Source organism: Manis javanica, chromosome 4 (assembly GCF_040802235.1).
Source record: "Manis javanica isolate MJ-LG chromosome 4, MJ_LKY, whole genome shotgun sequence".
In the NCBI taxonomy this organism is placed as follows: domain Eukaryota; kingdom Metazoa; phylum Chordata; class Mammalia; order Pholidota; family Manidae; genus Manis; species Manis javanica.
In genome coordinates this window covers 149855006-149879590 of record NC_133159.1, presented here as the reverse complement: position 1 = coordinate 149879590, position 24585 = coordinate 149855006, and the positions used below count along the sequence as shown (strand labels likewise).

General features: G+C 45.4%; 1 protein-coding gene across 1 annotated transcript; it reads left to right on the top strand.

Annotated features, from left to right (window-relative positions):
* Positions 1–12911: 12911 nt before the first annotated feature.
* DYNLL2 (dynein light chain LC8-type 2) lies at positions 12912–20047 on the top strand. The gene is made up of 3 exons (XM_017669380.3): positions 12912–13170; positions 15968–16106; positions 18011–20047. Exons 2-3 carry the CDS (start codon positions 15975–15977, stop codon positions 18146–18148), a joined length of 270 nt encoding a protein of 89 aa, XP_017524869.1. The 5' UTR covers positions 12912–13170; positions 15968–15974; the 3' UTR covers positions 18149–20047.
* The last annotated feature ends 4538 nt before the right edge of the window (positions 20048–24585 follow it).

Below are 24585 nucleotides of genomic sequence, written 5' to 3'. Positions count from 1 at the left end.
ATGGACTGGAATCATAGTGAGGTCTAATCTCCACCCACAGTGGAGCAGGGAGCTGGAACTCCTCTGAAGGTCCCAGCTTCATTTCCTTTTTAAAGGCACCATGGGAAATGAAGGGAATGGAAGCATTTCATAGATGAGTGCGATGAGGAGTGCAAACCTCTGCAAGTCTGTAATTCAGAGCCTTCTCGAGCTGGCTGCTGCAGGCAGCATGCTGAGGACGTTGTCAATTCTCCAGGTTGGGAACTGCGGGTACTGCTGATTGCTTTGTGTGATCCAACGTGGCCATGAAAGGGAAGGAGGGAAGAGGACAATAAAACCTGTGAGCAAAGGCTTTGCCAGTGTGCATCCCACCTTCAAGGCACACTGTGGTAGGTGAAAGGGGAATCTAGCCACCCTTTTTTTGCAGGACTCCTTTGGGACCAGGGAGCAGCCCATGGCAAGATGGTCTCTGGCTGGGTTCAGGGCAGCGTCAATCCACTGGGAGTCTTTCCAAGCTGAGAAGGGGTAACAGGAGGCAAGAAAGTGCAAGGTACTGAGCAGAGGACCTGGAGTGTGGGCATCATCTCCAAAGGGTGCATATGTGTGTTCACACCCTTCTGAGGGTGTCAGAAACAGTGAGGGGGCCCAAAATGGGACTGTGCTTCTTTCAGGGCCCTAAGATTCCTTGATGGGCCCACTTTCTACAAGACACTCTTCCAGACTCAGTTTTTCTGATCCAAGTTTAGTACAGGCAGATCAGGCTACTAAGCCATTGCTAGCAGGATGGTTTCCAGCTCTGCTTTCACATAAGCCTACTTTGGTTGAGAGGACGTGGGCTCCCACCCACCACTCCCAGCTTCACATCTGCAACTCCATGTCTCCCATTCTAACAGAACAACAGCCTAAAAATGTTGCCTTTGCATGTACTTGTACTCTGATATTTGTGTTCTCCAAGCCCATTTTCACCTTCCATTCTTACAACAGCCATTCCAGAGGTACAGAAAGCTGATTCTTTTTTTATATTCATTTTATTATCATTAATCTACAGTTATATGAAGAACATTATGGTTACTAGACTCCCTCCTTCACCAAGTCCCCCCACAAACCCCATTACAGTCACTGTCCATCATTGTAGTAAGATGCTGTTGACTCATTACTTGTCTTCTCTGTGTTGCACATCCCTCCCTATGCCCCCCCCCCACATTATACATGCTAATCATAAGGCCCCCTTTCTTTTTCCCTGCCCTTATCCCTCCCTTCTCACCCCTCCTGCCCAGTCCCTTTCCCTTTGGTAATCGTTAGTCCATTCTTGGGTTCTGTGATTCTGCTGCTGTTTTGTTCCTTCAGTTTTTCTTTGTTCTTATACTCCACATATGAGTGAAATCATTTGGTACTTGTCTTTCTCCACCTGGTTTATTTCACTGAGCATAATACCCTCTAGCTCCATCCATGTTGTTGCAAATGGTAGGATCTGTTTTTTTTATGGCTGAGTAATATTCCATTGTGTATATGTACCACATCTTCTTTATCCATTCATCTACTGATGGACATTTAGGTTTCTTCCATTTCTTGGCTATTGTAAATAGTGCTGCAATAAACATAGGGGTGCACCTGTCTTTTTCAAACTGGAGTGCTGCATTCAGAAAGCTGATTCTTTTGATTGCAGATGAGCAATTGAGGCCCAGAGAACCTATGTGACTTGTTTTGGGCCACACAGCAAATAGCGATGGAAGCCCAGGGACTCTCTTCGCCTTCCTGACTTCAAGTTTTTTCTATCCTCAGTTTTGGGACCCCATCCATCCACTTCTTTCACCTCCTGCCTCTTGAAAGGAAATCTCCACAGAGAGGCTCACGCTTCATTAGCAACATGTACATCAATTCTCCTGGTTCTGTGTAAACAGCATCTCAAAACAGGCACCCTCCTCACCTCCTTCCCCAACCTTCCATCCCAGGAGGAAGCTCATTTCTGGTGCGACTCCTCAATATAGCTCCTTCTGAAAATGTTAGGGTACATACCAAGAAGATTTCTTAGAAGGAGAGTCAGTGCTGTTTGCCCTTCCTGGGAAGAGGGAAGAGACAGCAGTGGTTTGGGTCTCCGTAAGTGGGCCTGTGCAAGCCTGGAGGAGTACTGAAGACAGAACAATGTGTTCCAAGTTTCTCTTTGCCTCACCTCCCAAACAGGGAACCTACTGGTCCATGGGTGGCCATTTCTGTGACACTTCGAAGTCATCTAGTCTGGCCCTAACCGCCATTTGAGACTTTGTTTATCTGGCTTTGGGGTGAGTAATTCATTAATTCAGCAAATACTTGTTGACTGCTGACCACGTGCCAAACTTCCTCTAGGTGCTGGGAATACCACAGTGGACATGACAGGCACGATTCTGACCAGTCTTATTTGTGTGTGTGATGGAGTGAGGTCAGGATAGAGAAGTGATGAGAGCTGGAGAAGCAGGGTAGCTAGGAAGGCCTCCTGAGGAAGAGATGCATCTAAACTGAGGCTGGCAAGATGAGTGGAGCATTATGCTACCCAGGAGGGGAAAGAGTGTTTCAGGCACAGGGAATAGCACGTGTGAAGCCCCAGAGGTTGACAGCACCTAGAACATTTCAGGAACAGAAAGAAGTACATAGGTCAGGAGAGCAACGTGCAAGGAGCAGGTGGAGGAAGGAGACAGTAAAAGATGAGGCAGGGGGATGAGGCTGGGACTAGGTCATGAAGGGCTTGAAAACCTTACTAAGTGGAATGAATTTTGTCCTAAAGATGATGATAAGCTACTGAAAGTTTCTAAGAAGATGGGTGACATGTTCAGATGTGTGTTTTAGAGATATCCTTTTTGCTTTTGGTGGAGCAACACTGTTGAACAGCAATATAATGAGAGCCATGTATGTAATTTCAAATTTACTAGTAGCCACATTAAAAATGTAAGGGGAAACAGGTGAAATTAATTTAAAATAAATATTTTACTTAATCCAATATAGCAAAAATATTATCATTTAACATATAATCAATAGAGAAAGCTTAATATTTTACTTTTTTCATATTTAACCTTCACAATCCAGTGTATATTTTACACTTACAGCACATCTCAATTTGGATCAGCCACCTTTTGAGCGCTCCACAGTCACAAGTGTCTAGTGGCTTCCATGCTGAGCAGTGTAGATGTACAGAATGTATTTAAGAGGAGCAAGAATGGTGAAGCTATTGAAGTTGATGTGGAGGAGAATGGTGATTGGGGACAGGTACAAAGAGACAGATTTTAGAGTTATGGCTGCTAGGTTATCATGCCAGGTCTGGACTTAATACACCTGGACTCCTTATATCATCTGAAAGAGAAATGAACTTTCATCTTGTTCAGGTTTTAAACAACTTCTGCTCACAGCTGGACCTGATTTTAATGAATATAACACCTAAGGGAGATGTCCAATGGACAAGTAGATCTGATGGGTCTAAAGTAGGGGAGAGGTATGAGAAAGCTACATATATATTTGAGTTCCCAATGCACATTTGATCACAGAAGCCATGGCAGTATCTGAGATCTCCAGGGGAGAATGCTCTAATGAGAAAAGGAAAGAATCTAGAACAGAACTCTGAGGAATGCCAATACCTAGGATGGGCAGAGGAAGAGGAGCCAGCGGAGACTGAGAAGGAGCCACAAGACATGTAGGAAGGAAATCAGAGAAGTGCTCTGTCATAGAATCTTAGTGAGGAAAGGGTCCCAAGGAGGGGGTGATCAACAGTGGTCAAGACAGGTCTCTGCTGTCCTCTATGAGTGTGGATGGCACCATGGGGTGTAAAGACACCAACTTAAATTTCTCTGGCCCAAAATTCCAACAAAGGCCGATCATGTCATCATCCTGCTCAGTGCCCTTCAGTGGGCTCTAAGTTTCTTAAGGATAAAGTTCTAGCTCCTTGGCACATCCTTTAGGCACCCCCAAAGTCTGGCCCTAGCATTTCTGTCCAAACTGTTCCCTTCCCCAACACACTCTGTCTCTGCCAGGCCTGGCTTCCCACCATTCCCTGCCTTTGCTTATGTGCTTCTCTCTGACTGAAGGACCTTTCCTCCCGCCCTGCCCACCATGATATCTTACCATTTTTCAAGACTTAATGCAAATAGCAACTCTTCTGTTCCCTGATTTTTCCAGAGAGATTAATTGCTCCCCAAACCCATGCCCCCATGAGCATTTTACACCCCCTCAGTCACAGCCCTCATTATAGTCTAGCTTGTGTTAAAGTTGATTGTATGTAGATGTGTCTCCCCAACTAGACTGTGAGCTCAGAGAAGTCTGAGGCTGCTTCTGACTACTCCTCCTTGTCCACTTGGTGCCTTCCACAGAACTTGCTACAGATGTTTAAGAAATGTTTAAGGATTTAATGGCATTGTTGTCTATCAAAGCTGCCAAGTAATAATAGTGACATATCACTCCAAGAGTCATGGGGATAAGACATTAAAATAGAGAGAACCCTGGTTTAGAAGGAAATAGACAAGGAGTTGAGTTTGAATCTAGCTGTTCAAAGAAATAGTCCCAATCTGAGCTCCCTCTGAAGCAAGCAGCTTGTATCATCTGAGTGCAAAAGAGCCACCTTATTAATAGAAAAGCAACTGACAATTAGTGAAATTAAAAGTTGGTTCTTTGAAGAGATGAACAAAATTGACAAATCTTTAGCTAGTTTGATAAAAAAAAAACTGAAGACTCAAGTTACTAAAATCAGAAATGAAAGAAGGGCCATTACCACAGACCTTAAAGAAACAAAAGTAGTGTACAGTAATACTATGAACAACTATATACTATCAAGTCAGAAAACCTAGGTAAAACGGACAGATTCTTAGAAAGACACCAACTACCGAAACTACTTCAAGAAGTAGATAATCTGAATAGACCTAAAAGAAATGAAAAGATTGCATTAGTATTAAGATTATACATCATGTGCAAGTAGGTTTTGTTCCAGGATGAAAAATTGGTTTAATATTTGAAAATGAATATAATACACCATATTAATAAAAGACCAAAACGACATGATCATCTCAATAGGTAACAGATCAAGTATTTGAAAAAATTCAATACCCTTTCACTCAAATAACTGAAAATAGAAGTGAACATCAGTTTGATAAAGAGCATCTACAAAAATCCCACATCTAATATTAGATTTAGTGGTCAAAGACTGAGGTCTTTGATAAGGTCAAAGGCCTTATCCCTGAGATCCTTGTCTGTCTACTCTCACCAATTCTATACAACACTATACTAAGGTTCTACCCAGGACAATTAGGCCAGAAAAAGGATTAAAAGGCATTCAGATTGGGCAGGAAGAAGTACAACTATCTCTATTCATAGATGATATGATCTCATATTTAGAAAATTTTAAAGAATACACACACAAACTATTAGGCATTAATGAATGAGATCAGTAAGTTTTCAAAATACAAAGTACAATATATAAAAAATCAATTGTGTGTGTATTTCTATACATTAGTAATGAACAATCTGAAAATGCAATTAAGAAAACATCAAAAAGAATGAAATACGCAGGAAGGAATATATTCGCCAAAAGAGGTGCAAGCATGTACACTGAAAATGATAACATATTATTGAAAGAAATTAACGAAGACACAAATAAATGGAAAGAAATTCCATGTTCATGGATCAGAAAACTTAATGTTGCTAAAATAGCAATACTTCCCAAATTGATCTATGATTCAACACAATCTCTATCAAAATCCCAGCTGGTCCTAAAACTTTTACGGAAATGCAAGGGATCCAGAATTGACAAAACAATCTTGAAAATAAAGAGCAAAGTTGGAGGACTCACACTTCCAGATTTCATAACTAACTACTCAGCTACAGTGATGGAGACAGTGTGGTTCTGGCATAAGTATATATAGAGCAATGGAATAGATTGACAGTCCAGAAATAAACTCCAATATTTATGGTCAATTGATCTTTGATAAGGGTGTCAAGGCAATTTAGTGGTGAAAGCATAGTCTTTTCAACTAAACCTGTAGGGCAATTTGACATCCACATGCAAAACAATGACATTAGACCCTAGCTCACACCATACACAAACATTAATTCAAAATGGATTATTTAGCAAGAGCTAAAACTCTCACAAAAAAACATTGGAGTAAATCTTGTGACCTTGGGTAATAGTTCTTTGGACATCAAAAGCATAAGGGATATAAGGAAAAATAGACAAATTGGCCTTCATCCAAATTAAAAACTTTTTTGCTTCAAAGGTCGCCATCAAAAAAATGAAAATATAATCTGCAGAATGAGAGAAAATATTTGTAAACCATATCTCTGATGAGGGTCTAGTATCCAGAATATATAAAGAACCTTACAACTCAGTAATAAACACAAGTAGACTAATTTAAAAATGGGCAAAGGATCTGAATAGGTATTTCTCTAAAGAAAATATACAATTTTCCGATAAACACATGAAAAGATGCCCAATATCATTAGCCATCTAGGAAGTGCAAATGAAAACCACAATGAGATACCAATTCACATTCACTAGGATGGCTATAATAAAAAAAACAGCTCATAACAGATGTTGAGGATTTGGAGAAACTGCACCTCTCATGGACAGCTGGTAGGCATGTGAAATGATTCAGCTGGTTTGGAAAACAGTGTGACCATTCCTCAAAAGGTTAAGTGTAGAGTTACTATAAAACCCAGCAATTCCATACCTAGTTGTCTATCCAAGAGAACTGAAAGCATATATCCACACATAAACTTACCCATGAATGTTTATTGAATGCTTATAGACTAACAGCTAAAAAGTGGAAACAATCCAACTAACTAATGAATGGATAAACAAAATATGGTGTGCTCATACAGAGGAATATTAACTGGCCATAAAGAGGAATGAAATTCAGATCCATGCTATAATGTGGATGAACCTTGACAACATTATACTAAGTGAAAGAAGACAGTCACAAAAGACCATATAGTTTATAATTCCGTTTATACAAAATGTCAAGTATAAGCAAATCAATAGAGACAGAAAGTAGATTAGTGGGGATTGGGTGACTGATACTAGGTATGTGGTTTCTTTTTTGGGGTGGTAAAAATGTTCTAAAATTAGATGGTGTGATGGTTGCACAGCTCTGTGAATATACTAAAAACCACTGAATTGTGCACTTTGAAAAGATCAATTATATGGTATGTGAACCATATCTCAATAAAGCAGTTATATACAGAATTACCTTACTATGTTGAAATGTAAGGTGGGCCTCCATTTCCTTAGTGAGAAGAAAGAAAGAAGTTTTTGCCAGCTGGAGTGTCCTGCAATATGCCTGGCAAGCCAAAATTGTCCTCAAAAAAGAAGGCAAAGCTGTGCAGACCTCATATTTTAGGACTCCCCTCACCGTTCCTCACCTCACTCTGAGACTGAGGATAAAAGCACATAGTGTGTGTTTTCATGACAATGGGGACAAAGGTCTCCCTCACGTCATTTTGCCCCCCATTCTCAAGTCTCTCCAGAACAGAGACTGTGGTCTCTGCCTGCCCAGCACGCATTCACTTGCTTCTCATAACTGCACACGGTTTTTCTGCCGTCAGCTATGCCCCCTCAATCTCAGAAGGTCTATCAATCAGAATGCCCTTGACTTCCACAGCCAAAAAGTGGATTTGTGAACCAATTTGTCTAATCTGATGCCCTTCTTTGGAAATTTGAATTGAGGATGGGGCAGCTGAAGGCAGACACTGGTGATCTGTCCCACTGGGCTGTCCTGAGGAAACTGTTCCATGGCTCCTGCTCCCTGGAGTCATAGGGGATACCCTGGTCCTGTCTTTTTCTTCAGACAAGTCTTGCATCCAAGAACCCTAACTTGGTCTTTCAGATGTTCGAGGGCTGACAAATTCCATATTGTTGCCTTGGTTCTTCCATGGCAGGGGCAGGGTTCTTCAGGATTGTGCAGACCATGAAGGAGGAAGACACCTAATTTATGAGGACTCATGACCTGGAAACCATCACTTCCACTGGAGTATCTTCCCTTTGGTTTCCTCTTGGTGATCATTTGCTTTAATATTCAATTGAAGCTCAAACATTCATTGACTCTTAAACTATGTCAAGGCATTTTGTTAGTTAAAGGTATACAAAGATGAACAAAATGATCTCTCAACTTTAGTGGGTGGTGGGAACGTAGAGAAATGTTCTCTGAATTCTGAGTAGATAGGATAGAAGGATCAGAAAAAAGAGGTCATTTAAGCTTGGCTAGAGGTGGAGAAATTTCTGTGACCCACAGAGTAGGTACCCTTTGTGATGAGTTATTGAAATCAGAGAACATAGACTTTGGAACTGACAGGAACATCATAGATCATCCAGTCCTACATATTCCAGATAAAGAAATCCTGATTCTGAGATGTGAAGTGACTTGACTAGAGCCAAATTTGGCTTAGAACTTGTCTGACTCCCAGTCTAGTGCTCATTTCACTAGTTCCCAATCACATGGCTGATCTTGGCTGCTCCTCCAGGCTTCAGGGCACTTGGGGATGAGGAGGGCAGTATTTGGGACTTGGTAAATGGTGGCCTACGGAAGTATGCCTTGCAAAGCCACCCATGAAATCTGCAAGATTTTTGGGCAGATTCTAGTAATTCTAGTCACCTTGCTTTCTTCCTTAAGTTCTCCCATTGGGGACTTGGCAGAGGAGACTGGCACTAGGGTCTGCACTGCAGTGGGAGTGGCAGTGTGTATGATCCCACCTTTCTCCATCCCCTTGGAGCCCTTGAAGCCAGTCAGTGGCTAAAGGGCTTGGTGAAATGACCTCTGTCACTACCATGGTCTCTTTCCTCTGGGTGACCCCGACAGTTGAGGTGGGAGAGCCATTGCTTGTCTTTACCTACTAGATGTCAAGATATCAGCCAAATACCCAGCAGAGAGTGTGAGGAGGAAATCAATTCAGAAATCAGACCTGGACTTTCCCCAGGGCTGACAATGATTTACCTTAGCTAGCAGGAAGGGCCTAGTGTAAATAGCAAGTGTTGCTGGTTCCAGGGAAAGAGACCCAAGTGCCCTGGCATGGTAGGCAAAGAGACGGAGTGTCCTTCCAAGCAGTATTTTTCAGCCATTAATGTAAAGTTTGTAATTGTAAAGTTTAACCAATATTTACAGAGAACTTCCAAGTTCCAGGAATTGTATTAGGTTTTGCAGCCCACATAAATGAGACGAGATCCCTGTCTGCAAGGAACCACAGACAAACTTAGTTTAGACTGACAAGTTTAATAAGATGTGGTCAGTGATAAGCCCTGGACGTTACCAAAGCACAGAAGAGGGGTATGCATCCCACCTGGGATTCAGGGAAGTCTTCGTAGAAGACGCTCAAAGGAGTTAGCCAGGAGAGAAAGCCGCAAGCATCACAGGCAAGAGAATCATGTGAACAAAGGTGGAATCTGGGTTTGGGGGAAACCCCAGGCAGCTGATAGTGATGTCAGAGCATAAAGAGGGAGATGGGAAGTGTGGGGAGATAAGGCAGAGAGGCTGGGGGTGTGTATGTGATGGGGAAGATAAGTTATGGGAAAGAGCATGGAAGTGCCTGGGAGATTCATATTTTAGATCACTGCAGTGTGGCTTTGGGGAGAAGGAGCCAAGAATGGGGGCAGGGAACCAACTGTAAGAGATGATGAATGCCTGTGCAGGGTATTCATGAGAATGAGGCACTTGTATGCTAGAAGACATGGACTGGAGGTGGGTGATGATGGACACATGGTAAGGGAGACATACAAATCCAGGGGGGGTTGCAGGTTTCTGACTTGGTGCCTGAGTGGATAATGGGACCATGAACTGCGATAAGAAATACAGGGAAGGGATAAGTCTGGAAGAGAGATGTTGATGACGGTTAACAGTCATTAATCATTTATATAGACCTGGCATTGTGCCAAAAGTTCATGCATTTTTCTCTTAATTCTATGAAGTAGTTATTATTCTCAATTTAGAGATGAGGAAAATGAAACTTTGAGATGTTAAATAGCTAGGCCAGATCTGCCCAGCTGGTAGAGTGGTGGAAAGAGGTTAGAATCCAGGCATTCTAGATCCAGAGCCAATGCTTTTAACAACTAGGCTTTACCGTGTGTACATGTGAGGACTCTTGAGAAGCTGGCAGGACACCCACAGTAGAGAAGTCTGGGATTTAAGAGGGTCATCAGGGTCAGATTTGGGTAAAAACCAAGAATGTGGATGAAACTACTCAAGCAGTGGTTGAAACACAGTGCCCTGGGGGAACCCTCAAGATAAAAAGATAGCCAGAGGGTAAGGGGCCCACAGATGAGACAGAAACAAAAGTCTCCTCTGGTTTTTAAATCCGAAGACATGGCTCTGCTCTCTGGACAACAGATAACTAGGCAATCATGAATGTGTAGTGGCACCAAATAAAATGTCCATCACATTAAGCCAACATGTTAATTATAACACTATGTTGCATTGTAATTACCCTAAACAGAAAGCATTTTACATAAAGAGCAGTAATTAGTATAGTGCAATGTCCCAAACTGTCCTGTGGAATAGCAGTCCCTGGAGATATTAAGAAATGGAGAAAAAAGGGCTGTGGAGTCCAATAAGCTAAGGAAATGCTTGTGCAATTCAGGTAGAGCACTAAACCCCGGGTTTATACTTTTTTCTTTTCACTGTTAGGAGACTGGGAAGTGCAATGGCTAAGGGTGCAGGCACAGGAACAGACAGCTTAGGTTGAATGCTGCCAATTGACAAGCTGGTAACCTTGGGAAAGTTACTGAACTTGTCAAAGAGGTACTTTCCTCATCTGTACACATGGACAGTAATATACTCACCATGATTGTTTCAGAGATTAGATGCAGTAATACATTTGAAACACTTAGGATACAGCCAGGCACAGAAGGCTCTATAAATATTATTATCTATAAACCATACTATTATTAACAAGTCTCCCTGATATCCTAGAGTTTAGTCCTTGTCACACACATTTCACACCCACCCACCCATATTTCTTAAAAGTCAAAAGTCTTAGTTTTGACTGCTGTTAGTTGAAGTTCTCTATGTCCCTACCTCTATCCCACAACAGCCAGGACTAGGAACGACCCAGTTCTTGCCCTCCTCTACTCTAGGGTAGGGGACCAGAGAGGAGGATTTATATTCCGGCAGCATGGCATTAGAAAAGCTATCTCTAGTTCACAGATATTTTTAGGTACACTCAAATAAAGGTGTGCATCTTTTGGGTGGACATTGGCCTGTACCAGGGCACATGGTTTAGCAAGTGGACTGCAGGCTGTATTTTAGCTCCCACTTGTTCCTTAGGCTGAATGCCATTGTGTAATGAACAATCTGTACAACCATCCATGGCAGTTCTGACCTTCAGGCCATATAAGAGGCTGGAAGCTAAAGACCACTGGAGAAAGAGGGTTCAAATTCTCCTCCTAGTAGTCCAGGACATTAGCTCTCCACAGCCACGTGGATAAATCCCCTTCTTCATCTCTTCCCTCCCTTCCCACATGTACCCCGCCCCAGTATTCATTTACACAGAGGCTGACATCAGAAGGGGGTGAGGGGATACCTCAGGCCTTGCCCATTTCTCTGAAATCCCAACTGAGGTTGGGAGATAACAGAGCTGTGGAAAGCAGAAATGGGAGGGAATGATTTTCCAGGTTTCCCTTGACACATAATGAACACTAAATTATGATGCTACAAACCAGAGCAGGCCAGGGCCACAGTAAATCTGACTTCCCGACCATGGTTTGGGGCAGTGAAGGAAAAATGGTAGGAATGGGAGCTTCTTAATCCTCACTTTGTGGCCCAAATGCTTGGCTCCCAGCAGACTCTCACCACCCCTTTAGGTAGACACTGCCTTTGTAAAACAGACGAAAAAAAAAAAGCTGGTGTTTCCTGTCCTTTTCTGGAGGTAGGAGGGGAGGGCAGGCACTCTCCCACACTCTCCAACAAGCTGCCTCTTCAGCCACCAGACTGCTGTCCAAACCACTACTCTTCAACCTAGAAGTCAAATCCCACCTCGCCTGTGGTGATCTGGCAAGGGCCCTTCGCTCTCTGTACTTAGGTTCTCTCCTTCATAAGGTTGGGGAATATGGATGGGATGGATTCTGAGGCTCCTCACAGCTCTGACAGGCTACAGATTCTATTCACTCCCCCTCCAGTCCGGTGTAACCAGATAGGTAGGGCGAATGACCAGAAACAGCTTACCCTCTAGCCCAGGGGCCTATCCCAGGGGCCTATCCCAGGGGCTTATCCCAGGTACCAAAGACTAACCTTTCTCACAGCTCAGCTTAGGGTCTGCGTCCATTGTTTTTGAAGATAAACAGCAGCTGGGGCCTCAGCTGGGAGTTTTGGTCCTGTGGCCTTGAGACTCAGGAACAAAGGCTGAGCTGAGTGGTGAAGAGACCTTTCCTGAATGTGAGGGAGGGGAACCCTGGGGCTGTTTAAGCCTTTACCGCTCTACTGAGCTGGCCTTTCTTCCCCATGGAAGAGGGTCCTGTCTTTTCCTCTGAGGCTGATGATTTCACCTCCTTCCCCTAAGGTTAGTGTCTCTACCCCTTTCCCATCTGCTCCCCAGGTCTGAAACCTCCATGCCCCTCTATTCTTTTTGGGATTGGGGTCTTTATGCCTCTCCCTCTCTCTGAGCCTCTCCCTTTATTCCTTTCCAGACCTGGCCTCTCCAGGCCTGGGCGGACGGGTCTGTATTCCCCTTTTTTCTCTTCTTAAGGCCACATCTCCCTCCCCCAGCCCTTTCCAGCTCCTCGTCCCCACCTCCTCCCTCCGCCCCGAGGCATTGTGGGAGGAAACAAGATGTGGGGCGAGAGCTGCGCGGGGAGAAGCCCGCAGTGCGGGGCCGAGCGGGCGCAGCCAATGGGGAGCGTGGACGGCGGCGCGCGCGGCGGGGGGGCGGGGGCGGGGCGCTATTTCAGCCGGGGCCGCGCGTCGGCCGCCTTTAGCGGTTGAGCGGAGCAGACCTGCGAGGCGCTGTCGCGGACCGGGCAGGCGGGCAGGCGGGCGGGCGGGCCGGCGGGCGCGAGGCGGAGCGCGGGCGGCCGGGGAAGCTCGAAGGGCGCCTGGTGGTGGCGGCGGCGGCGAGCGTTCTGCCCGGGGCTGCGGGAGCCGGACACCGCGGCCGCGGCGGCTGCTGCAGGAGGAGCCCAGGGGACACTGCCCCTGCCCGCGTCCTGCCTCAGGCCATCTGTATTCCTCCGGGGCCCCGCGTGGACTCGCCTCCGTGAAGGTGAGCGGTGGGTGGGGGCGTCTCGGGGGCGGCGGCCCAGCGCCCTTTGTGTGCGGCCCCACGCGAGGTGCCCATGAGGCCTCCTTTTCCTACGCAGGCCTCGCGGGGCCCGGAGCGGGGCCGGCCCCGGCATGACGCCCCCGGCACCCTTCCTTCCGGGGGCTGCGCCACCCTGTGCCTTCGTGACTCCTGGGGTGCGGCTGTGGAGGTGCCGTTCCCCTACTGCCTACCGGGAGTCTCCCTGCCCTGCGTGGAGACCTCTGGTGCCTGGGGCCGAGGGAGAGGGGGTGGAGAGGGCTCGGGCGTGACGCGGCTCCTCCTGCCGCCACCGCCACCCTCTGGGGCGTCCTTTCTGCAGCGAGGACGCCCAGTCACTCCGGCGCTGCTCCAGGCCGGGCGGGGGAGGGCGACTGACCAGCCGGGGCAGAGGTGGGGAAGAGGCTGCTTTCTCATTACCCAGGTGCTGGCCTTCAGGACCGCAGATCTCTGGAGCATGGGGTGGTGAAGGAAGATCTGAAGGGAGGAAATACTAGCGTTTGTGTGTGTTGGGGGCTGGGGATGGCGGTCCATGTCATTGGAAGGCTTATAGACTTTTTTTTTGTCGCAAAACGTGATAGAGAATGGGGAGCTGTCCTGGAGTGCCCTCTGCTTTTCAGAGGAGCCCCTGGCTCTTGACTGAGGCAGCTGGACTGGGCCCTCTGATCATCCTTTTATCTGGAGGTCTAGGTCCCTTGCTTTTTTTCCCAGGAGGGAGGGGCCAGGCTGGGCACCTCCCTGTCCTTTTCTCCCTGGCACCTTGGACAGGGGAGATTGGGGCTAGGTCTCACAGATGCCTTGGGGGGTCAGGGGTGAAGAATCGAGGCATTGTAGTCACAAGACCAACGTTATGTAACTGCAGGCTCTCTCCTGGAGAGTAAGGTGGCTTTTAATTATTGTGACAAGAGTTGTTCGTTTGAACTTTGGGGATGAGGCAGTGGAGCAGGTGAGCATGCTGGGGAAAATGGGTTCCAATTTCATACTTAAGAACTTCGCCATCGGTAACCAGGCCCCACCCCCATCCATGGGTTTGTAAACAGTGCCCCCTTCTGAATGGTAACTTGAAATAGGCCACCTGGTGACTGGTTTTCACTAGGCTTATAATATCAGAACATGTCGTTTCACTGCTATTGCACCTTTGCTTAAACCCATTTATCTTATTTCAACCATTGGTTTTTAAAATGAAGATGTTGGTTTGCCCAAGGTCATAGAGCTAGTCAGTTCTTGAATGACAGGGTTCTCTTGTCTGCAACAGGCCAATGCTCAGACTCCTCTTGAAGTTCTGGGGTGTGGAGGCAGAGGGTGCTGGTCTACTGACCCTTTGCTCTGCTGGCCTGTGTTGAAGTGAAACCATTCTGCTTAGTTTGAATGTGCCAGACAAAGGTGCCTTAAATTCAGTCAAGGACTGTGGCTGACAGCTGGCCTGCGTGCATTCTTCGCATTTGGTTCAGGCTGAAGGAATAGTCTGAGTTCTGCTTCCCTTAAAGTCCACCTAGCCCACAGGGTTGGTCTGGAATGATACCAGGCATCTCTCTTTGAACAGGCTGGCCCTTGTGTAGCCTTGTGTCAGACAGCTGGAATGACAGCAACTTTTGTCTACTTTGCTGGGCTACAGAGTGGCTCTTTGAGGGGTGGGGGCAGGTTGTTACTGTTATGTGTGATGAGAATGTGGTCAAGGACAGAGGATTAGATTTTGTAGCTCATCTCCTCTGTTACTGCAAAGTATCTCATGTGCTATAGACTGCCAGGCAGGTCCTGGCCAACCTTTTTGGGATTCCTGTCATCTCTTAGGAAGAGGGACAAATGCAAGGCCTACTCCAGAACACTGGTTGCTATAGGATAAATGCCTTGAAACAAAGCTGTTAGAATAATTATAATTCCTCATCTTTTGTTATCTCTCTCAACACTGGCATTGGTGGCCTGCTGGTTTGTGAGGGCCAGAAGGTATTTCAGGTTTTTGCTGTCAGGGGCCAGAAGGTATTTCAGGTTTACAGGCCATACAGTCTCTTGCAGCAGCTACTCAACTCTGCCCTTATAGCATATTCCTATAAAACTTTATTTACAGAAACAGGTGGCTAAATCTAGCCAATGAGACAGATCCTTATCTAGACTGTCTTTGTTTGCAGATGTTTTCGGTGTAGTCTCAGTTAATCCTTACAACAACCCCTGATGGAGAGCTATCCTCATTGCTAAAATGGAAGTAAACAAATGCAGAAAAGCTACGTGACTTGTCCAAGACTTAAAGAGTTCATAGTGAGGACCAAAAGTCAGGCCTGGTCTATTTCCTTTCCACTGTGATACCAATGATGTAATAGTGGTCATTAAATGTTACTACTTATTGTGTTTAGGTGTTATGTCACCTGGTTTATCCTCAGGTTAACCCTGCAGTCTCCATTTTAAGATAATGGCATGAAACCACAAAGCTTAAGTAAGTGACTTCCTGAAGGACACAGCTAGTAGGTGATACATTGTAATATTTTGGTTATTGGTGCTGCTCAAATACCAGAAATAGATAAATTTAGAGTTGGGAAACCCCCATTTTGCATATAATAAAAACTGATGGTTTATTATGTCTTTTCACTATTTACTTTGTATTTCCCAGGCTTGGGAACCATACCTCTGCTAAGAGCTTAGGCAGTCCTCTGCCTCATGGCTGTGTTTTTGGTTTCCCTCACCTCCAGCTGAGGCTCCAAACCCAGCTGCTAATATTCATTGCCCAGAGCATGGGGTTGTCAGCCTCACCTCTCTGCTTCTTCTGCAGTGTCACGATGTCTGACCGGAAGGCAGTGATCAAGAACGCAGACATGTCTGAGGACATGCAACAGGATGCCGTTGACTGCGCTACGCAGGCTATGGAGAAGTACAACATAGAGAAGGACATTGCTGCCTATATCAAGAAGGTGCACTGGGATAGCTGTGGCTAGTGGCCTGGGGAGGATGATAGGTGGCTAGAGCTGGAGACATAGGAAAGCTGATGCACTCGATGTACACAAAACCCAGGAGCTTGCAGAGCAGAAAAATTAGGGAGAGATTATTAATTGCCAAAGCATTCACCTTAGGAGTTCTTAATAGGAAGTCTGCTGGGGTGTGTGTGAGTGTGTGTGTTTACAAATAATTATGTGACTGCAAGGACTCTGAGAAAAAAGCTTAGGATTAAATATAACTGACCCAATTTACAACTATTAAGAATGAAGATCAAGGATACTTTTGTGGATAACATAATATATACAAAATTTCAGAGACTGCATCATTTAAAATGGGATGTCCCTATAATAATCCTTATTATGTATGAGGTTTTCTTTTCTTTCTCTTAAAAAGGACTCAGGTACTGCATCATCCTCTTCTCTCTACCTCTTTAAGAAAAGGATGGGCTTGAATATATAATTTTTTTAATGGATGAGCAATAGTGGGGCAATAAATAGGTTTAATTCCTGAAAAATACCTGAGTGAATGGGTGAATAGATATGTTAAACAGTGAGGAAGCAGCTGAGCTAAGAGTGAGAAGTGGGACCCAGGGCCCCTGAATTCCCAGTCAGGAATCCATGTCCACTGGTGATATAGTCCCAGTCTTTGATATTATCCCAAGGAGGGTGCTAAGAGTATTGGCATTCTGGTCCATAGAGGTGGTAGAGTGTCCTTGAGTTTTACAGAACTTTGCTTTCCTATCCAGATGGTAGGATAAGAGGAAACTGGAGTCCTGAGAGACTTGGTATGTGTGGACCCAAGGGGTACAGAGCCAGCAAGTCTGCTGGGGATACTTGTTGGGTTCTTGCTTAGTGATGGTCTTGCCAGGGAGAGAATTAAGGATCATGGACTTCAGAGCCATAAGACTCCTTAGGTTATATCTGGTCCAGCTTGTTTTGCTGATGAGGAAAATGAGACCCAGAGAATAACTATGGCTTTTCTATTTTCCAGAGTATTGAGTCAGGATTAAAGCTGGGTTTGGTGACCCAGGCCTTTTGCACTGTTCCCTAATATTTCTTAGAGTCATATGCTATGGGGGCTTTGCAGAAGCCAAAAACAGGTTGTATATTGAGTACCTGTGGATCAGATCCCAGGGTTGGCAGCATTGCTTTACCCATGGTGGAGGGGCTGCTGCCCTTTAACAGCCATGGCAGGATGCATCTAGAAGTAAGCCGTCTGTTCCTGGTGCGTCCATGGGTGGCTAGGAACTGCCTCCTAGTTAGGTCACGAGGTTTCCTAGGTGGCTTTGGTGCTGAACTTATGCCCCTGAGAAAAGTGAGGGAATTGCTTTGATCTCATGGCTGAGGTCCTTGTTCTGCTTTCAGCTCACACAGTGCCTGGTACACAGGAGTGCCTTTAATGGTTGCTTACACACAGCTGGTAATTCTGACATTTGGTCCCCATTAGGCCTAGTGTCTTGGTTTTCGGCATGTGGAGATGGCTAGTTTAGTAATGTGGGAGGCAGTGGGTGTGAGTCAGTAATGCTGCTACTCTTGTTTACTCATGCTCTGTGACACTGGAGTGGTACTATATTCCACTGCTTCTCTCATTCCCTTGTGGCAGAAGAATTAGAGGATAGGCTGTGAGGTAGGGTAGCTAGAGAGGAGAGATGATCATGGTGTCAAGTGCTAAAAATAATGAAGCCTTTGTGGTGTTACATTGTTAATGAGGGAATGAGTGTCCTAGCCAGCCTTAGAACCTGAGCTCCTCCGGTTCAGGGAGCTGAGTCCATGGGCTAGGTAGGGGTGGGTTAGGGGTAATAACTAATCAGACTCCCATTCTGATTTCTCATCCTCCAGCTGTCCTAATCAACTTTTTTCTTTCCCTTTTATTCTTTTAGGAATTTGACAAGAAATATAACCCTACCTGGCATTGTATCGTGGGCCGAAATTTTGGCAGCTACGTTACACACGAGACAAAGCACTTCATCTATTTTTACTTAGGTCAGGTTGCAATCCTCCTCTTCAAGTCAGGCTAGGCGCCCGCAGTGAAGGTGTCAGTGGCGGCGGCAGCAATGGCAAGCAGGCGGCGTTGCTGGGACTGTTTTGCACTGGGGCCAGCATCAGGATGTCCTCTCCAATGGCTGTGCTACTGCATGGACTGTATACTCGATTTCATGTGTATGTCGCAGTAAACAAAACCAAACTTCTTTCTGTTTAGTTGCCTGGGGAAGAAGGCTGCTTTATGTTTCTTTTTCAAGACTTAAACATATTGTTTTGGTTGTATTGCACTAGGAAATCTCTCCCACCCTTCCCTCTTCTCTTTCTCTCCCTATACAAAATAAAAAGCCCTCAACAAAGCCTGTAAGACTAGGAGGGCTGGGGAAAAGAAATAGGTTTCTGGAGGTGGAACTAAAACTGTGCAACTGCCTCTTTTGTGGTGGTGGGTGCTGCTTTGGAAAGACCAGAGAGGCTGTGGGGATACGGTGTTAGGACTGGCAAGGAGAGAGGGATAGGAAGGGAGGGTAGGGGGATCTAGTACCAGGGAGAATATTCCACTGAACTGTGATTCCACGGCTTGGGGCAGAGGGTGGGTGGATTCTTCAAGGGGCCCTGAGACGTGCTTGTCTATGGCGTGTGGGAGTGGGGAGCAGACTTGTCTTGCTGTCTTTGTCAGAAGAGTTTCTAAGTAAGGGCTGTGTCTTTGTGGATTACCATTTATTCTTCCAGAGTTTAGGGTAGGAGGATGTTGGGGGTAAGATTAGCTTGGTTTTTTTCTTTTCATTCTTCTGTCTGCTCCCTTAGCCCTCAGTTTTTTCATTCCTCTGGAGCGCTCTTAGAGCAGCCCCTGTTTGTTGGCTGGCAAGGGAATTTCTGGTGACTGTAGTTCCTTAGTTAAGTCTTAGCAATCAAACCAAATCAATGTCTCCCTTGATTCTCCTCTGTGTGTATGTATGTGTGTGTGTTTTGGTTTGGGGGCAGGGGTGGGCAGGACAGTGTGGAATCTCTAGGATATATGGGTGGATAGGCAGCACAGTTAGCTCTAAGTGGGCCTTGCCTTTATGTTAAAAACCTCTGGGGGTGTCTGTTTTGGGGGTAAAGACTGGTGTCATCCTCCATCAGCCATTTGGCCCAGATTCTCTGCTTTTGCCCTATGGCCATCTGCTCCCAGGAAGGCTTTAGAAGGCTAGCCCACGGTGAGGTGGTCATGCTGCCATCTGCCCTGGAGCTGGGTGTCTGGAGAGGGAAGGAAAGTGACATTGTGGACAGTTGGAGTCTCTTGTGGGAGGTAGGGCTGGAAATGGTAAAGCGCTGTGAGGGGATTCTGGGCAGCTTTGGAGAAGGTTGGTCTTGACAGTGATGAAGCCGGATACGGGATAGAGTAGGGCCCCCTAGTGGGAGGAGATTCCAAGGATGATGCTGGGGACATCTTGTCTGTTGATCAAACAGATGGGATGGGGGTGGGGTGGGGGGGGTCATTGCTGATTGAGCTGCTGATTCCTGTAAATTGCGTTCAATTCTCTCATGTATAGGGTTGACATGGGTGGGAGGGGTGGGTTGGGATCCAGCTCATTCTTTTTTTCAAGTCCATCCTTGGTGGGGAGGCAGGAGAATGCCCCCTCCCCAAGCCTTTAATGTGTGCTCAGCTTTCTTTTTGATGCTGATGGGAGGGTAGGGACTGGGATGGTGAGTGAGTTCCCTATATCAAACTCTTTGATGGGCAAAAAATTGAGTGCTTGATTTTAGGTTTTATTTTTTTATGAATGTCCAAATCAGTTGCCCCCTGCCTTCCCAGACTTGTGTGGCCAGTTGAAAATGTCTGGTTTGTGTTCATCTCTCCCTCATTTCTGGAGCAAGGGCTGAGACCCTGCCACATCTCCTATGCTCTGCATCCACGCCTCTTTTGGACATTAAAGGTTGATTGATGCACTTGTGAACTGTTGGGCTTCTTTGAGGTAAAGGGGTTGGCCTGGTGGTGGTGGCATCACACATGGGTGGAGGTAGTGGGTGTCTATGGTGGGAAAGAATGAGGGCTGAAGAGAGAAGACCAAGGAGAAATATACTGATTGGCCTGACTCAGATTTTAGTTGTAGGACCTAGGCTTGGCCCTTTAGGTAGGGGGGAAATAACCAGTAGCGCTCACCCACAGGGTTTCTTGGGTCCCTTGGTGGAGATGGCCAGGTAAGCCACATATTGTTGGGTCTTTGGTATAGTTGGGGCTGTCTTTCCAATTTCCAGCTTGGGCCCAGTATGGTAGTTTCCAGGTCTGGACCTGGTGGAGCCTGGCTTCTTAGAACCTTTAGCCAAGCTTGTAGCCCTCCTACTACTATATGATTCCATGAGACTTGGAAACTATTAGCTAAATCCTGCTGGAGTCACTCAGAAATGGAAAAGCTGGGGGTTTTCAGAAAGATGAAAACTGGTGGAACCTGAGTAATTCTCTGGTTCCTCTATTATCCTTGCCCCACTGTGGGGCTCCTGCCCCCACAAAGCTGGAGAGTCAGCAGTACTTGGGAAAATATTTGCCTATTCTGACCCTAAGACTGCTACAATCCCTGTGGCAGTGTCAGGTAGCAGAGGTACTTTGTACTCATTTCTGTTGCCACTTACTCAAAAATATTTACTGAGTTCTTAGGTACTTGGAAGCTGTTCACACAGGAGAATGAGGCAAGTTCTGTGCTTCTGTGGCATGCACGTCCTAATGGGTAGAGTAGATGTGCACTGGTAAGCTTTTTTCAATAGTGATAAGTATACTATGAAGGAAATAAACTGGGCAGTGAGCTATTGTAGGAGGTAGATTGGGTTGCTTAAGATAGGAAGTTGTTTGGCTGGATCTTCAGGGAGAGGACTCTTATCTCTGGGGCAGTGAGGTCTAAGGGAATAATAAGGAATTTAGAACCCCAGTGTCTGTTTTTCCTTCGCTGGTATGAATAATTTTACAGCTGGAGCCTTGGAGGAGAGTGAGACCATGGTCCACGTTTTGCCTGAGGTGGGTGTCTAGGGTCAAAATTTATCTTCCTCCCCTGATGGGAGAGGCTGTCCAGGTGACATCCATGGACAAATTCCTGTACAGGTAGGTGCACAGTGCTCATCTGGAATGCTAACCCTGCAAGGCTTCCTAGAGAGGGCAAGCTCTGTCTGGTGGGGCCCAGGAAGGGTAGGACAGGAGCCTGGGTCACAGAAGGGGCTGTGGAAGGCAGGTGGGAATTGAGGTGTAATGGAAGGCAGTCACTGTCAGAGCTGTGGTCACGCAGAGGGAGTGGGAGTGTCAGTATTCCACTTTTATCCTGTTCTCTAATATTCTGGGTCCTTTTGGCTGAACTTAGCTGACAGGCAGATGGCAAGTCTGACCTGGGAATGCAGTCTGTAAGAGCTTCCCTACCCTAGGGAATAGCAGGAAAGAGAAGGGTAGAGAATGAATCAAAAGGGCAAATCAAACCAGCACAGAGAATTGTCTCTGTTGCCATGGGCAACATGCCTGTCTATTCCCAGGACTCAAGCGTCCTCTAGCCCAGACCTAAGGTATGGCTGTCCCCTAAACTAGCCCCTCACTTCCATCCGGTCTTTGTTCAAACATCCTTGTATTACACATTCTGTATGTAATAGCACCTCTCCCTACCACTGTTAAACTTACCCAGTTAATTCAGCACAGAACCTGCCAATCTTTGACATACTTGTTTACTTTTTTGTCTCCTACAGCCAAAATATAAGCTCCATGAGAGCAGAGCCATTTTCTCTTTTCTTCACTGCTTTCTCCTCAAGCACACAGAACAGTACTCGTCCTGTAGGAAATTCTTGATAAATGTTGATTGGTTAGAAGGAAAAAAGAAGAGTGCAAACAAGCCTGGGACAGCCTCTCTGCCCAGGGCAGCCTGGCCTTTCCTAAGGAGACTTCTGCTTTTGGCTTGACTCCCTCTTACTGTGTATTTCCTGCTGCCTGGGTAGGAGTGTGTGGGTCACACCCCAAGTGTGTTCAAGCCTCAGCCCTTTGTGCTTGCCAGCTATGGAAGAATGAAAGAGTGTAAAGTACATTTTAAAAGCATTTCAGTTTATCTTAGAAACCTCTGAAACCCAGCAATCTTTAGCCACATTTTTTTTTTTGAGAGGGCATCTCATATTTATTGATCAAATGGTTGTTAACAACAATAAAGTTCAGTATAGGGGGGTCAATGCTCAATGTACAATCATTAATCCATCTCAAGCCTAACTCTCGTCAGTCTCCAATCTTCTGAAGCATAACGAACAAGTTCTTACATGGTGAACGAATTCTTACATAGTGAATAAATTCTTACATGGTGAACAGTACAAGGGCATTCATCACAGAAACTTTCGGTTTTGATCACGCATTATGAACTATAAACAATCAGGTCAAATATGAATATTCATTTGATTTTTATACTTGATTTATATGTTGATCCCACATTTCCTCCCTTTATTATTATTATTATTATTATTTTTAATAAAATGCTGAAGTGGTAGGTAGATGCAAGATAAAGGTAGAAAACATACTTTAGTGTTGTAGGAGAGCAATTGTAGATGATCAGGTGTGTGCCTGTGGACTATGTGTTAATCCAAGCTAGACAAGGGCAATAAACCATCCACGGATGCAGAAGATTTCTCTCAAAGCAGGGGGGATGATGTTCTGAGCCTCACCTCTGTTGATCCCCAATTTCTCACCTGATGGCCCCCCTGCGACTGTGCCTGTCTTAGGTTGTTCCTCCCTTGAGGAATCTTACCCGTCTCTGGCTAACCAGTCATCTTCCGGGGCCATACAGGGAAATGTAAAGTTGGTAAGTGAGAGAGAAGCCATATTGTTTGAAAAGGTTAGCTTTTTACTTCTTTGCAGATTTATGCCCTGTGGCTTCTATGCCCAGCACTTGTCTCGAGGTATCTTTACCACCTGAAAGAATTATGATACTCAGTAACTTTGATATAAGGCACGAATTCTATTTAAGGGTTGTAATTAGGAAGGAAGAAGAAAAGCTATAGAGGTAGCATATGGAAGAAAACATGGGAGGATTGATTATTTCTTTGTCATATCTTCTTGTAGAGTACCTTAAGTATGTATAGGTTTTAAACTAATTTGTACACACATATTAACATAATAGGAATACAGTGACATAAACAAAGCAAATCTATAATTACCAGCCATCTCCAGTGAAGCCAAGAAAACCATTTAGGCACCCTAGGCATTTGTGAAAATTTGTCTATGATATGATGGATATTGTCCAGCTATACTTGAACAGGCTGAGAGAAATCAGACAAATTAAAGCAGCCCATTTCTGGGATCTGTTCACCTCCCAAATGTGCTTTTAACCGTAGATAGTCTATAGTCATAAGATTTTGGAGTGCTACACCTTGCACCCCTCCCAACTCCTGGTTGAGTTCCAACAGTACAGATCCGGTCAAATTCGTTGTCTCACTGTATGCACATGCCAGCCTAGACATCTCCCTCCTCATTCCAATGGCAAGTCCAGGAAACGGTGGAGTGGACGCAGCCACGACCGCAGCATCGCCCAGATCCCTGTTGAGGCTTTTTGATGATCATCCCCCGGCATGAGTCCTCCAGAGAGTGCTGATGCCGGAAGCTCCTCCTCATATCGTATCTTAGTTCATTTTCTGGGTATCCAAGCTAGGCCTTGATCTTCTGCATAGAAACAAACAGACCCTTTGCCCACACTTTGACATGCCCTCTATTCCACTGTGCAGAACTCATTGGAGGTCAGCACACAGGGACTGCTTTTTTTTTTATTATTAAGAGAAAGGAATATTATCAGAAAAGAGTACCTCCATAGCTGATCATCTGACACCCTTTAAGTGATCAACATTAAGGATATTTAAAGCATGCGTTGATCTTTGATTTACCAATAGTTTTATCCTATCAAGGAGTAATCCCTCTTTTCTTTCTTTCTTTCTTTTTTTTTTTAATCTTTAATCTACACTTACATGAAGAGTACTATGTTTATTATGCTCTCCCCTATATCAGGTCCCCCCTAACAACCACATTACGGTTACTGTCCATCAGCTTAGCAAAATGTTGTAGAATCCCTACTTGTCCTCTCTGTGTTGTGCAGCCCACCCTCCCCTTTCTCCCCCCCCCCATGCATGCTAATCTTAATACCCCCCTTCTTCTTCCCCCGCCCCTTATCCCTCCCTGCCCACCCATCCTCCCCAGTTCCTTTCCGTTTGGTACCTGTTAGTCCATTTTTGGGTGCTGTAATTCCGCTGCTGTTTTGTTCCTTCAGTTTTTCCTTTGTTCTTATACTCCTCAGATGAGTGAAATCATTTGGTATTTCTCTTTCTCCGCTTGGCTTATTTCACTGAGCATAATACTCTCCAGCTCCATCCATGTTGCTGCAAATGGTTGGATTTTTCCACTTCTTATGGCTGAGTAGTATTCCATTGTGTATATGTACCACATCTTTATCCATTCATCTACCGATGGACATTTAGGTTGCTTCCAATTCTTGGCTAT